Below are 14114 nucleotides of genomic sequence, written 5' to 3'. Positions count from 1 at the left end.
TAAGATGTTTGTGGATTCTGCAGACAGTTTCTGTTGCTAGAGAGTCCAACACAGCTATTCATTTTGAACTTTTGTCATTTACAGCATTTTTTTAAAGTGCCAGTTCTCAGAGCTGCAAAATACAAAGGCAGAATTGATTTCCTCTATTAAATTCCCTCCACTAGAATCACGGGCTGGGTCAGTGATATTTGATGTGCTCAGAACTTCATTTTTGACAAGTGTCGCACAGGAAAATTAATCCACCAGCACTGATCTTCTAATGAGATTTCACCCTCTTCCCTCCCTAATGAGGGCGACCATCAATTATTGACTATAATATCTTCATGATGAGCAGATTAACCTTGGGACAAACGTTCAGGCTCCTCTGGAAAGGCAAGATTTGATATGTAAAAGATTATATTGGATTTATACCTCTCAGAGCGGCTCACAATCTCCTTTACCTTCCTCCCCCACAACAGACACCCTGTGAGGTGGGTGGGACTGAAAGAGCTCTCACAGAAGCTGCCCTTTCAAGGACAAATCTACGAGAGTTATGGCTGACCCAAGGCCTCCTTGTGTGTCTTTCCCACATTTACACACACAATTGTTTCTAGAATATTCCCCATATTCTATATAAAGTATAGCTTTACAAGAGTGAGAAGAGCAATTTATTATTGTCTTCTCAAACTGCGTTACCTCCTTCATATTTTTTTTTCTTTTGGTGAACTTGTGTTTCATCTGAGGTACCTATACTTCACCAAGCGATTCTCTCTCTTTTTTTTTTTAACTCTGTAAGTTATACTAACACAATTACCACATGTGACACTTTTCCAAGCACCCCATTCCATTGGAAAGGGGACCTCACAACCAGACCTATCCTCAAAATAACGTAGACTTTGAGGAGAAAGTGTGTCCCATACTTTGTTATTTAACACGAACAATTTCATTTCCAATCAGGTCCCATCGTTTGGCCTAACAAGAACGATAACTCGTGTGTGCTCCAACCATATTCTGCTTGTGAGGTGTTTGACGTTTCAGTTGTAGAAGTCCAAGGAGGCCTGTTCAAAAGAAACCATTAGGGATGCGTGAAGATGAACAAAGTGTTTGTCATTAGGATGTAGACCTCTCCATGCATCTTGCCGATCAGATGCTTTCACTAGATTTTTGAAGGGGAATAACACTGGAGACATTGGCAAGACCTGGGCACGGCTAAGAATAGGATGTTTGGAGGACATTAATTCATAAGGTTGTCATAAGGAATTGACTTGATTGCACTAAACACGTATAACGTTGAAGAGAGCCAGTTTGGTGTAGTGGTGAAGTGCGCGGACTCCTACCTGGGATAACAAGGTTTGATTCCCCACTCCTCCACTTGCACCTGCTGGAATGGCCTTGGGTCAGCCATAGTGGTTAAGTGCGCGGACTCTTATCTGGGAGAACCGGGTTTGATTCCCTACTCCTTCACTTGCACCTGCTGGAATGGCCTTGGGTCAGCCACAGTGGTTAAGTGTGCGGACTCTTATCTGGGAGAACTGGGTTTGATTTCCCACTCCTCCACTTGCAGCTGCTGGAATGGCCTTGGGTTAGCCATAGTGGTTAAGTGTGCGGACTCTTATCTGGGAGAACTGGGTTTGATTCCCCACTCCTCCACTTGCAGCTGCTGGAACGGCCTTGGGTCAGCCACGGCTCTTGCAGAGCTGTCCTTGAAAGGGCAGCTTCTGTCAGAGCTCTCTAAGCCCCACCCACCTCACAGGGTGTCTGTTGTGGGGGCGGGGGGAGGTAAAGGAGATTGTGAGCCGCTCTGAGATTTGGAGTGGAGGGTGGGCTATAAATCCAATATCATCTTCATCTTCTTTTTCTTCAACAGGCTCACTCACTTTCCTGAAAAAAACATAGCATCAGAGGGTACCACTCCTTGGGAGGATCTTGCTAGGTTCCTCTCCCCCCCCCTCCCCGCCCCAAAGACAGCCCACTTTCAAATAATGGAGGCCACACACAACTGTTTTCTTTTAAATAGAAGCAAAGTTCTTTACAGCACCACGAATAGCCATCAAATATTATTTTTCATAATAACCACAATACAGGTAGGTGGGACGTCAGAGGCAAGAAAAGGAGGTCGGCATCAGGATGCATAGCTTAGACAGAATGGACATACAATACAGGTTCCATAACTTAATAAAAATATATGTTTCATATATATATTACACATATATATCCAGCATAAGAATCTTGGAATACTTTTTTTTTAAGATACAGCTTTTTTTTTTGTTTAATCTCTCTCTCTCTTTACAACAGATATATTCATGTGGTCATTTCATTTTGTTCTTTTAAAGTATTTTTTTATTTAATAAAGTTGTGCCAGACAAATTTTGGAGATCAGCAAAGACAGACTTATCTGTACTTGGAGAAGAGAGGGGTGAACCCCACACGCCCTCACTCAGCCTCACCTGTGGCCACCCAGTTCTCACACAAACAAAAAATGAAAAGAAAAGAAAAAGATAGCGCAAAAGAATCAACCAGAACGGCATTCCCAACTTAAAAGCCATTTTCTAGCCCAGAGAAATTCCTGTGTGTACAGAGATGCTTGTGTGTCAAAATTACATCCACACACACACATCCACACCCTGATTTTATTTTATCAGTTTTTTTTTTTAAAAAGCAGAACGCAGAAAAAAGAACACACTGGTAGGAGACGAGATTGTACCAAATAATTCATAAAGGAAGGCACGTCTTTTGCTGTTTGCTAAAATGGTGTAGAAAAGAACATGGCAAAGAAGAAGAAAAAACACAAGCCCGTGTTAACAGAAACATTTTTGCACTCCCCGAAAACAAAAGTAACGGTACCTTTAAAAACCTTGTGCTACTTGTAAAGATGGTCTCACCACAAGTCAGAGGTTCGGACAAGTCTAATGGTCAAGCTCCACTCCAGTTCTTTCAATTCAATTTCTCTTTAAAACTGTTTTAATATACAATTGATAATATTAACTCTTTTTAAATATATATTAAAGTCCTTTCATTTTGCTAATTTTCTCAGGGAGGGGGGGGGGGAAATCACTCAGTATAATCTTTCTTCTCCAATAATTTAATACTCTATAGCTTATTTTTTCCTTAACCCTTTACACCCTTCTAAAAGAAAAAAAAAATGTGGATTTTGTTCTCCACATTTTGCACAGCTGAAATAAGGGGGCTTTTGCCCACAGCACGATTAATAAATGTCACCTATTAACCCTAGGGGTCTGTGACTCAGGGTCTGTAGCTGAGTCGGGAGGAATTGGAGGGTCTCTGGAAAAAGCAGCCCAGGGGTAGTGGAGAAAGAGGGGAAGGAGGGATTTCCTGAGCGGCTGGTCTTCATTTAGTGCTTTCAAGCACGCAAAACCGGTTGCTTCCCAATCTAAGGCAGGATCTGCTGTCAGCATTTCTAACTTTCTGGATTCTAGTTTGTTTCTCGTAGGACCCCAAGAAAGGAAGAGGGCAAAGGACCCCAGAGGGTTAAAGGAGGCCCCAAATTGCAGGCTGGGGAGGGTTAGAAAACAGGACCCTGCGTCTGCAAAGCAAGACAACAGCTCTACAAGGGAAATGTACTCATGGAAGCTCAGGAGAGAATCAGGCCCCTCGGCCTAAAGGCAGCGAATGCCCAAGTAAACACTGGTTTGTCAAGGCCGCTGGCCGTCAGTAACGGTACAAAATACTCATTGGGGTGAAAGCTCGAGGCGTAGGGGGCCTGAAATCTGGAAGGGAATGGCAGACATTCCATGTGGACTCTTCTTTCTCAATTGTGTCCAAATGATTTAGGGCGCTTATACTGTTGTTGATGCAAGGAAGAGAAAAGAGGTGAGAGCTGCAGATTCTGTTATTACTAACATCTGAAGGGGTAAAGCCAACAAGGGGCTGAAAAGTTTTAGTAACTGGTGGACCCATACTTGAGGGGAAGATGCCACCCCCCGTTATGCATGCCTGGGAGATCAGAATTCAGCACCTACTCGTCTCTCCAGACCACTTGTCTCTCTGGACAACAAAGGGTATCTAAGAAACCAGAAGATGATCAGGAAAAAAATCTAAGCAACGGTGAAGCTAATGGGACCTGTTAGAATTTGACTGCGTGACGTGACTTCTGGGCTCACTGAGGTATAAAAGCACCGTAACAAAGCATTTGAGATCTACTAGAGGAATGGTGCTAAGCCTTATGCTATTGTAGCGTTTCTGGAAGCAAACCCTAATTGTGAAAAGGACAAACTTCTGCAAACCTGTTCAATCTCTGATGGAGAACTTTTAAGGGTCCACAAGCGAGAAACCTCAAGGGACTTGCAAAAGGTCTAATGATATCCACCACCAAGATAGCCACGGGGCTGAGGGGGGCAGAATAGAAGCGACCTCAAATATTCTGGATGAGAGGTCTTCAGGAATCAACCCATAACAAAGTGAATCAAGTTCAGTGCTGGGAATAACTTGAACTGAATGCCGCTTCCAAGAAAGCCGTTAGCTCTCTTGTGGCAAAAAGAGATGACAAATCTCACCAAGGTGGGGATAATTTTAACGGTGATAAGGAAAAGGAGGGGCCCCTCATTGCCAAGAAATGCCACTAGGAAAGAAAGCGGCTGATCGGTGCTCTAAGAACCGGAGTTCTCATGTCATTGTAAGGATGGGTAATCCATTATTGGAATTCCCAGATTGTGCTTGTCTAAGATAAGATATGCCCATTGAGAAGTGGCCATGGGGCCTCATATGTTGAGAGAGAATCCTTGTGGATCCATATGGAGTGACTATGCCTCCCATCAACCTTTGGCCATTGACTCGATTTCCTACTTCCCACTGCAACTGGGAAATAGGGGGATTTATTGAGTCCAAGGCCATAACGGTGGACCATCATGACATGCTCAAGACTTCTACAGAGTTATTGTTTCTTGGGCCAAGTTCCATGGTCCCTGCAGCCTAATCTTCCCTTAGTAACCTCTCTCCTTTAACTCCACAGCAACAGAGAACCTCAACCTTATAAACATCACCTTACGAGAAAAAGCCTGGTACCAGTCGGCCAGCTCAGCCCCGCTACTGTGTCCCCTCTCCAACCATCAACATTTAGTTGTGGATACTGCAGGTAACCATCAAGATTGTGCTATTCACAACGGCACACATTCAGAAGCTATCATTCCTTGGACACACAATGCACAGCACTGCAGCCCTTAGCGAGGCTCGTCTTCCCACAGAGTGTCTTTCCTAACTCACAACACCCCATGTCAACATAGCGGGCCGACTGCCTATGCTTGGTACGGGCAAGGAGGACCAAAGAGTCCGAATTATCTCATCGATGTTCCAATGTACCCTTCTTGACAGAAACTTTTGAGATTGCTGATTGCATTTAGTACATGGAGAGGTCTCCAGTCGCCAAACCCCAATAGGAAGGGTCTCTACTGCCAAACACCTCTGGACCCTTGCCAGCACTGCTGTGTGGTGACCAGATATTCCACAAAAAGTGATTAAGGTAAGTTGCCCATGCCTGCCCACTGTCTACTCAGCTCTTCTCCCTGCACCTGTGCACACCCTCCCAGAAAGAAGGTAGGTAAGGGAAGGTTTCATTGTCCAATCAGGTGACGAGCTCTTTGGAAACAAAGAGAAAAAGTGCAATCAGAAGTCCCTCATGCTCAGAACCACAACTGCTATTTGCCCGGAGATATATTTTAACCTTTTTCCCCACCCTCCCCACCAAAAAAACCCAGGAATAAATATTCTTCTATGGCAGCTGCAACAGCTACCGGGGTGTATTTACAAGGGGGATTCAGTCAGAATGTCTCTTTTTTTTTTCCTTTTTTTTTTTGTTCGCTTTTCAAGTTTCAACACCGTATCAATCATGCAAACATACCAAAGCTTTTTGTACGGCACCCGCCAGCAACGAGGCAAACAAACAAAAACAAAACCCAAAAAAAAGGAGCTTATTTGTCAAATGGGACTCGTTAACAGAACAAAACTTCCCACAGTTACAAGCTTCATCGTCACCAGGAGAAGACTAACACCTTTGGGACAAAGAAACGAAGCATGCAGCCCACCAAAAGCCCCACCCCCTCGCCCTGGGCTGGCGGCTTCCCTTGGGCATCTCCTGCCCCTCCTCTTCCAGCACTTCCTTCCCCGCACCCCAACAACGGCAGACAGGCACAGGAACCGAGACAGCAGGAGCACGCAAGAAGGGCAGCGCTCAGTCTTGGAACGATACCGACACAAAAGGCAAGAGGGTCACCGGGACAAAACGTCAACCCAAAGGGATAACGAGAACAGTCAGCAGTAAAAGACTGAAGACTTAGTTGTGCCACATTCTGATCACTTGTTGAGACTGTCACAGAAAGGGGGGGGGGGCTTTGATCTCGGAGAGAGAACAGGGACACCTTCCCGGTTAAACGAGAAAGAGACACGCACGGCAGTCCGAGGGGAGCAAGTTACTTGGCCGCCATCTGGCCTAGAGACTGTTGCAAGATGACGTTCAGCCCACGGACAAGGAAGCTCCTGGCCGGAAAGAGGCACGGTTGCTTTCTGCTTTATTTGGAGGAGAATTCCAGCTGTCCTTCTTTCCCCCAAGGTCAGCAGGTCGGTTAGGTAGAAAAACAAGGACACACGCAGGAGAGATTCCCTTTCTCGTTATCGTGTTTCGCTTCAGCAAAACTGGTCCCAAGGAAAGCCTTTCCCAAGCATCTCCGTTTGTTTTCAGCACAATCCTGAGGTAATCTTATCTTCTTTGTGCAAACCTCAAAAGACGGCGGGGAGGGGAAAGGGGGAAGGGGAAAGGGACGATACTCGTGGAGATGATTGTGCCCTTGTGCCCTTGGCAGATCCTGAGGGTTGGCTGGGTTGTTCTCCAGCACTCATTCCAACATGGCGTCCAGCTGGTCGGCGAGGTCGTCAAACATACTGCCGATGTCATCCAGAATGCTGACGGTGCTCTTGGATTCTGCAGCAGAGCTGAGGGGGACAGAGGCCAAAGAGATGGATTAGAAGGATGATAGCTGTGCCCACCAACCAAAGAAGGACTCCCCCTACGATCGCTATTTGTTTCCCACCATTCCTCTGAGATCTTGTAGGCATTTCTGACCGAGCCCTTCCAGACAACCTGAAGACTACAATTGGCCCAGAATGCAGCAGGCCAACAGCTCTAAGGGGCTACCCGGCAGCTAAGAACACAGTGCCCAGGGGTGGAATTCTAGCAGGAGCTCCTTTGCATATTAAACCACACACCCCTGATGTAGCCAATCCTTCAGGAGCTTACAAGGCTCTTTTTTGTAAGCTCTTGGAGGATTGGCTACATCAGGGATGTGTGGTCTAATATGCAAAGGAGCTCCTGCTAGAATTCCACCCCGACAGTGCCCGTTTTGAAACACCTGGATTGGCTGGCGGTCTGTTTCTGAGTTCAGTTCCAGGAGCTGATGATGACTTTTAAAGCCCTTCTCATTCTGGAACGTGCAGATCAGAAGGTCTGTCTCCTTCCAAAGGGCCTAACTACACTCGTCAGGCAGCCATCTGTGGGCTCTCTCTTGCCTGGAAGGAACCAGAGCCTGGATTTTTCCACTGGGGCCTTGGCTCTGTGGGAGGGGCTACCTGAAGACGTGATGGGGGGTCCCTCTCCTTGGGGACCTTCAGGAGGTGTTATGAGGCCTACCTGTTTGACAGGGTCATAGAATCATAGAGTTGGAAGGGACTTCTAGGGTCATCTAGTCCAACCCCCTGCACCATGCAGGAAACTCACAAACACCTCCTCCTAAAACCACAGGATCTTCGTTTCTGTCAGATGGCCATCCAGCCTCTGTTGAAAAACCTCCAAGGAAGAAGAGCCCACCACCTCCTGAGGAAGCCTGTTCCACTGAGGAATTGATCTAACGGTCAGGAAGTTCTTCCTGATGTTGAGCCGGAAACTCTACCAATTTAATCTCGACCCGTTGGTTTTGGTCCTACCTTCCGGGGCCACAGAAAACAATTCCACATCATCCTCTATAGGACTGCCCTTAAAGTACATGAAGATGGTGATCCTATCACCTCTCAGCCGCCTCCTCTCCAGGCTAAACATGCCCAGCTCCTTCAACCTTTGAGAAGGGTCTTTGAGAAGGACTGAATTGGCAGCCATCTTGCACAGCGGAGGAGAGATGGAGGGTTTGCTATTTTATTTTTTGCTTCTGTTGAAAACGTTTTTAACTGTTATCGTAAGCCTCCTTGAGCCACGAGGAAGGGCGACGTCTAAATGTCTAAACCGATGCATTTAAATAAACAAAGCCCCATCAGGTACAGAAGACGAAGCTCCTACCCCCTGCATCTTGAGACAGGCATAGAGGTATCTTCTCTGGGTTCTGGCCTTCCTTTGCCCACCCCCACCCCCTCCCGGACCCATTTCGGGCCCTTCCCACCCTTACTCGGATGCCTGCCCGTCTTCCTGCTTGATCTTCTCCTCCACGGCTTGGAGGGCAGCCGCGAGCGAGGCGCTCGTCTCCTCCAGTTTCTGATGCGCGCTCTCTGCGCTGATGCTCTCTGTCGAAGGCCCTGCGATGGAAGAGCGTGGTGGCTTGACGGGTACCATCTGCGGGGGTGGCCCGCCTGGCGAGAGGGGCTTAGCCGGGCTGGAGCAGAGCGACGGGGGAGTACTTGATGGCTTGATGGTAGGAGCCAGCTGCTTGGCAGGGGATGGCGCAGGCGTGGAGCTGGCACTTGCCGACTGGAGGGTAGCGTGGACCTTCGGCTTGGGGGCGGTCGGGGGAGGCGTAGGCTTGGGGGAGATTGGAGGGGGAGTGCCGTGGATTCGCTTCACTTCTGCAACGGAGAACAGAGCATCAGTGTCTGGCCATGTCTGGGAATGCTGTGGCTGGGTCTGTATGCCACCTTCCATCCCGTCACACCCAACATCCCAGAAAGGTGAGAAGAAGAAGAAGAAGAAGAAGAAGATATTGGATTTATATCCCGCCCTCCACTCCGAAGAGTCTCAGAGCGGCTCACAATCTCCTTTACCTTCCTCCCCCACAACAGACACCCTGTGAGGTGGGTGGGGCTGAGAGGACTCTCACAGCAGCTGCCCTTTCAAGGACAACCTCTGCCAGAGCTATGGCTGACCCAAGGCCATTCCAGCAGGTGCAAGTGGAGGAGTGGGGAATCAAACCTGGTTCTCCCAGATAAGAGTCCGCACACTTAACCACTACACCAAACTGGCTCTCCTAACTGGTTCTCACCCCTGTGAGAACAGGGGTGGCCAAACTGTGGCTCAGGAGACATATGTGGCTCTTTCATACATATTGTATAGCCCTCTAAGCCCCCCCACTCACCCCGTCAGCCAGCTTGGAGAAGGCATTTAAAGTTGCTTTCTTTCCACTTCTCCCTCCCTACCTGCCTGCCTGCCCTCAAACATCTGATATTCAGGTCTTGTGGCTCTCTTGAGAGCCAGTTTGGTGTAGTGGTTAAGTGCATGGACTCTTATTTGGGAGAACTGAATTTGATTCCCCACTCTTCCAGCTGCTGGAATGGCCTTGGGTCAGCCATAGCTCTCGCAGAGTTGTCCTTGAAAGGGCAGCTTCAGGGCGAGCTCTCTCAGCCCCACGCACCTCACAGGGTGTTTGTTGTGGGGTGGGGGGGTAAAGGAGATTTTGAGCTGCTCTGAGATTCAGAGTGAAGGACAGGATATAAATCCAATATCATCATCTCTTTGTCAAAGATCTGACGTTTATTCTATGCGGCTCTTATGTTAAGCAAGTTTGGCCACCCCTGGTTTAGAACCATAGAAGAATTGTAGAGTCGGAAAGGACCTTCAGGGTCATCCCTACACTACCCCCCTACACCAGGGGTGTTGAACTCATTTGTTACGAGGGCTGGATCTGACATAAATAAGACCTTGTCGGGCTGGGCCGCGTGTGGACCTATTTAAGATTAGGCAGCAGAGATATAAACTTTTAACTTAAAACGTTAGCACTCATTGGTCTTAAAGGTGCTTTTTTTGTAGCTCTCCCATGGGATCCAGGGAACTGGACAAAGGAAGCTCTGGCTCTTTCCTTCCTTCCCCAGGGGACCAGGACGGGGAGGAGCCTCAGCCAATGGAGAAAACGGAGGTTTTGCTCTGTAGCTCCTGTGCGATTGAGCAAGCTGTGATGCAGAAGGAAAACAAGAGAGAGGGAGAAGGAAGCAGATGACGGCCAGTTGCTCGGGGGCCTGAGTGGAGCCCTCCGGGGGCCTGATCCGGCCTCTGGACTGCAGGTTTGACACCCTGCCTTACACAATGCAGGACATTCACAAATACCTCTCCCCCACACCCCAACTGACCCCTGCTCCGTGCCCAGAAGACGGAGGGAAAAACCTTGCCATGTACAAATATGTGATCACAAAGACAGACCCCCATTTAGCACAAGGACTGGCTATGCCCGCTACTACTGCTGCAGAAGGTGAACGAACGCACTGGGGGGACAGGGCTAACAGGAAGAGGCAACCCAGCAAAGGACTATCCTGAGAAGATCAGTCGCTTCAGCCTGCTCATGAGCCTCCTGACAGGGAGAGAGTTTTCTCCAGCAAAGTACACTTACCTGGACTGCCGGGCCCCGGAATGGGGGCCTTTTTGGAGGTGGGTGTGGGAGGCCCAGAGACTTTCTGGGGTAGGACAGGCTTGGGAGATACCGGCGGCTTCACGGGTTTCTTGGGTTCGCCTTCTGCAGGGAGCTGCGTCGATGCACGGTCCGGTCTCTCCTGCTGATCCGCCGAGCGCGAGGCATCCGTGCCGCTTGTGTCCGAGGCCGGTCGGCGCTTGACCGTGGCGGTGCCGTTCTGGTACACCGACAACGGCGCTGGTTCCTGCTCCTTATCTTTCGACTTTGGCCGCCTCTTGACTGTGTCAGACTCCGTGAGGAGGAACTTGATGCCGTCCTGTTGACTTTGCTTGGCCCGGATCCTCCTCTTGAGGGTGGCGCTGGCCTCCACTTTGCCGAGGTCGCGGTGGGAAAGCGACGAGGCCTCCCCCACTTCGGCCTTGGCCACGCCCATCTGCCGGTGGCGCTGTTTGATGGTCAAGTTGCCCTCTTCGGCAAAGGGGATGTTCTCGCCAGAACTGCTCTGCGGGGAGGCTCCGGCGTGCTCCGCCCGCAGTCGGTCTGTGGGGCCGCCATCTTTAGTCGCCTCAGACTTGATACTGTCTGAGCGCTCACGGCGGGCAGCGGAAACTAACCCGGTGACAGGGCCGCTGATTGTTCGCCGGCGATTCACCACCTCGCCGTCTAGCCCAATCGCATCCTTGTGCTTCACAGTGGCCAGCACGGTAGCAACACGAGAGTGTTCAGGGCTTGCCGGGTGTACGGCAACCCCAGGTTGCAAGTAGTACCCGTCTGAACTCTTCCCAAGACCGGGTGGCTTTTGCATGGCGAGTCCGCGGGCCCCTCCGCCAATGGACGACATTTCCAACATGGCAGCGATGCTCTTGACGCTGCCGGCACTGCCTGTATCCACAGTCCCCCCGAAATCACTGGCGCGCCGCTGCTGCTGTTCTGGAGACAACTCCAGTCCTTCTTCCCCCTCCTTGGTGAAGTCGTCGCCCATATTGGTGCTAGAGATGGCAGAACTGGAGCGCTTGGGGGGCGGAGGTGGGGGCCCCTTCTTCTTTGGCCGCACTGCAAAGGATTGGCTGCGGTTGACGTTCTTGTCGTTGCCCGATTGTGCCCGCACCGAGTGGCTACGCCCGACTCGTCTCTGCACTGTGGCGTAGGGACCGGCGTCCGGCACCAGCAACTCGTCTCGTTCCTGCTCGCTATCCGACACGGCGTAACGGTTCAAACTGTGAGCCCTCTTCTTCGGCCGGCCGCTTTCCTCCTCGCCGTCCCCCACCTGGGGAGGGAGGCACAGCACTGGCACGGAGACGGGCAACACCGGCACGGCTTGGGCTAAGGGCCCTGCCGCATGGGCGTCGGCCTCCACCGGCTGCGGCATGACATAGGCGAAGCCGCGGTGCGTGGGGGACTGAGGCAGCGAGCGAGGAGACATGGGCCGATCGGACTGTGGCAACAACTGTGGTGTCGGTTTCACCTTGGCGGTGGCGTGGGACATGCTGAGCGCCTGTGGTGAGGACGGGCGGGGCTTTATGGGCGTTTGCGGGGGAGTGTAGTGTCCTCCGGATGGGGGGAAAGACTGCCGTGGCTTGCCAGGCACCGGGGGCACACTTGCTCGCTTGACGCTGTGGCCGTGTCGGAGACTCCGCACTTCCTTGGGGAGAGTGGCGGGCCCTTCTTTCCCGTCCTCTGCCAGATACTCCTGGCTCCTGGAGATGGCGGCGCCAGTCGATTTGGGTCCATCTCCGAGCAGCTCTTGGGAGCTGCTCATGTGTTTTGCTCTCCCGCTCAAGCTGTTCTCGTGGACCAGGCGGGCCGAATGCCGGAAGGCTGCCCCTTCGCGGAAGTGCCCCATGTGGTTGGCCTGCTTTTCTGCCCCTTCCTCTCCGGTACCCGTCATGGCCACCTGCAGCTCGCTGCTCAGCTCGCTGTCCTGGAAAGTGCTCATCTTGGGGGACTGGCATTCCGCCGTCTCCTGCTGCGGGGACTCAATGGTCACTGTGTCCTGCGACTGCGGTGCCCCTTTCTTCTTCAGGGTCCCAGACTCGTACTTGATGTATTCAGCTTTCTGGATTTCAGCTAACTTCTTCACGGCTAACATCAGCTTCTTCTGGTGGCCTAAGAGAACCCCAGGAATAGAAAAGTTTGAGTCCACAAACTTGGATTAAAAATCACCCCCTTCAAAATCGTCTTTTTTCTAAGAATGTAAGAAGGGCCTTGCTGGTTCAGACTTGTGGTCATCTAGCCCAGCATCCTGTCTCACAGAGTGGCCAGTTAAAGAGTTTGGTGTAGTGGTCGAATGTGTGAGAAAACGACTGCAGATTTATACCCTGCCCTTCTCTCTGAATCACAGAGCGGCTCACAATCTCCTATATCTTCTCCTCCCACAACAGTCACCCTGTGGGGTGGGTGGGGCTGAGAGGGCTCTCGCAGAAGCTGCCCTTTCAAGGACAACCTCTATGGCTGACCCAAGGCCATTCCAGCAGCTGTAAGTGGATAAGAGTCTGCACACTTTTAACCACTACAGCAAACCAAACAGAACCAGGTTTGATTCCTCACTCCTCCGCTTGCAGCTGCTGTGATGGCCTTGGGTCAGCCATAGCTCTCTTGCAGAGTTGTCCTTGAAAAGGCAACTTTTGTGAGAGTTCTCTCAGCCTCACAGGGTATCTGTTGCAAGGGAAGAAGTTAAAGGAGATTATAAGCTACTCTGAGACTTGATTCAGAGAGAAGGGTGGGGTATAAATCTATGGTTCTTTTTCTTATCATCAGAAAGCAAGAACAGGCCAAGATACAAACAACTACCTCTTTACACAGAGAGGGACTGAAAGGTGGAATTCACTGTTGGAGGATTTAGTGATGGCCACAGGAACAAACAGCTTTAAAAGGGGATTAGAGAGATTAATGGAGTAGAGGTCTATCAGCGGCTACTAGCCATGGTGTCTGAGGGAAACCTCCATATTCTGAGGCACTAAACTTCTGAATCCCAGTGCCAGGAGGTAATATCAGGGGAAGGCCTTGGCCTCTATGTCCCACTGTTGGCCATCCAGGGGAACTTTCAGCCCCTGTATAAGACAGGAGGCTGGACTAGATGGACCCTCCCTGGTCTGACCCAGCAGGGCTCTTCTGATGCTCTGCTCAGGGGAAGGCCTCGGCCTCTCTGCCCTGATGTTGGCCCTCCAGAGGAACTGGTTGGCCTCTGTGTGAGACAGGAGGCTGGACTAGATGGACCCTCCCTGGCCTGACCCAGCAGGGCTCTTCTGAGGTTCTCCTCAGGGGAAGGCCTCAGCCTCTCTGCCCTGTTGTGGGCCATCCAGAGGAACTGGTTGGCCACTGTGTGAGACAGGAGGCTGGACTAGATGGACCCTCCCTGGCCTGACCCAGCAGGGCTCTTCTGAGGTTCTCCTCAGGGGAAGGCCTGAGGTTCTCCTCAGGGGAAGGCCTCGGCCTCTCTGCCCTGTTGATGGCCCTCCAGAGGAACTGGTTGGCCCCTGTGTGAGACAGGAGGCTGGACTAGATGGACCCTCCCTGGCCTGACCCAGCAGGGCTCTTCTGAGGTTCTCCTCAGGGGAAGGCCTGAGGTTCTCCTCAGGGGAAGGCCTC

At 50.7% G+C, this 14114-nt stretch overlaps 1 protein-coding gene across 1 annotated transcript in view; it reads right to left on the bottom strand.

The window, feature by feature from the left end:
* Nucleotides 1–1981: 1981 nt before the first annotated feature.
* The window catches only part of CASKIN1 (CASK interacting protein 1), a 143209-nt gene continuing 131076 nt past the window's right edge, over nucleotides 1982–14114 (bottom strand). Inside the window, exons 18-20 of the mRNA XM_060260701.1 lie at nucleotides 10506–12632; nucleotides 8361–8754; nucleotides 1982–6921 (exon numbers count right to left, since the gene is read on the bottom strand). Coding sequence (XP_060116684.1) covers nucleotides 6825–6921; nucleotides 8361–8754; nucleotides 10506–12632 — 2618 coding nt within the window. The 3' untranslated portion in view covers nucleotides 1982–6824. The remainder of the gene's footprint in view (nucleotides 6922–8360; nucleotides 8755–10505; nucleotides 12633–14114) is intronic.

This window comes from Heteronotia binoei, chromosome 20 (genome assembly GCF_032191835.1).
Source record: "Heteronotia binoei isolate CCM8104 ecotype False Entrance Well chromosome 20, APGP_CSIRO_Hbin_v1, whole genome shotgun sequence".
Lineage (NCBI taxonomy): Eukaryota > Metazoa > Chordata > Lepidosauria > Squamata > Gekkonidae > Heteronotia > Heteronotia binoei.
The sequence above is the reverse complement of the archived record's forward strand: the minus strand, read 5'-3'. Positions and strand labels throughout refer to the sequence as shown.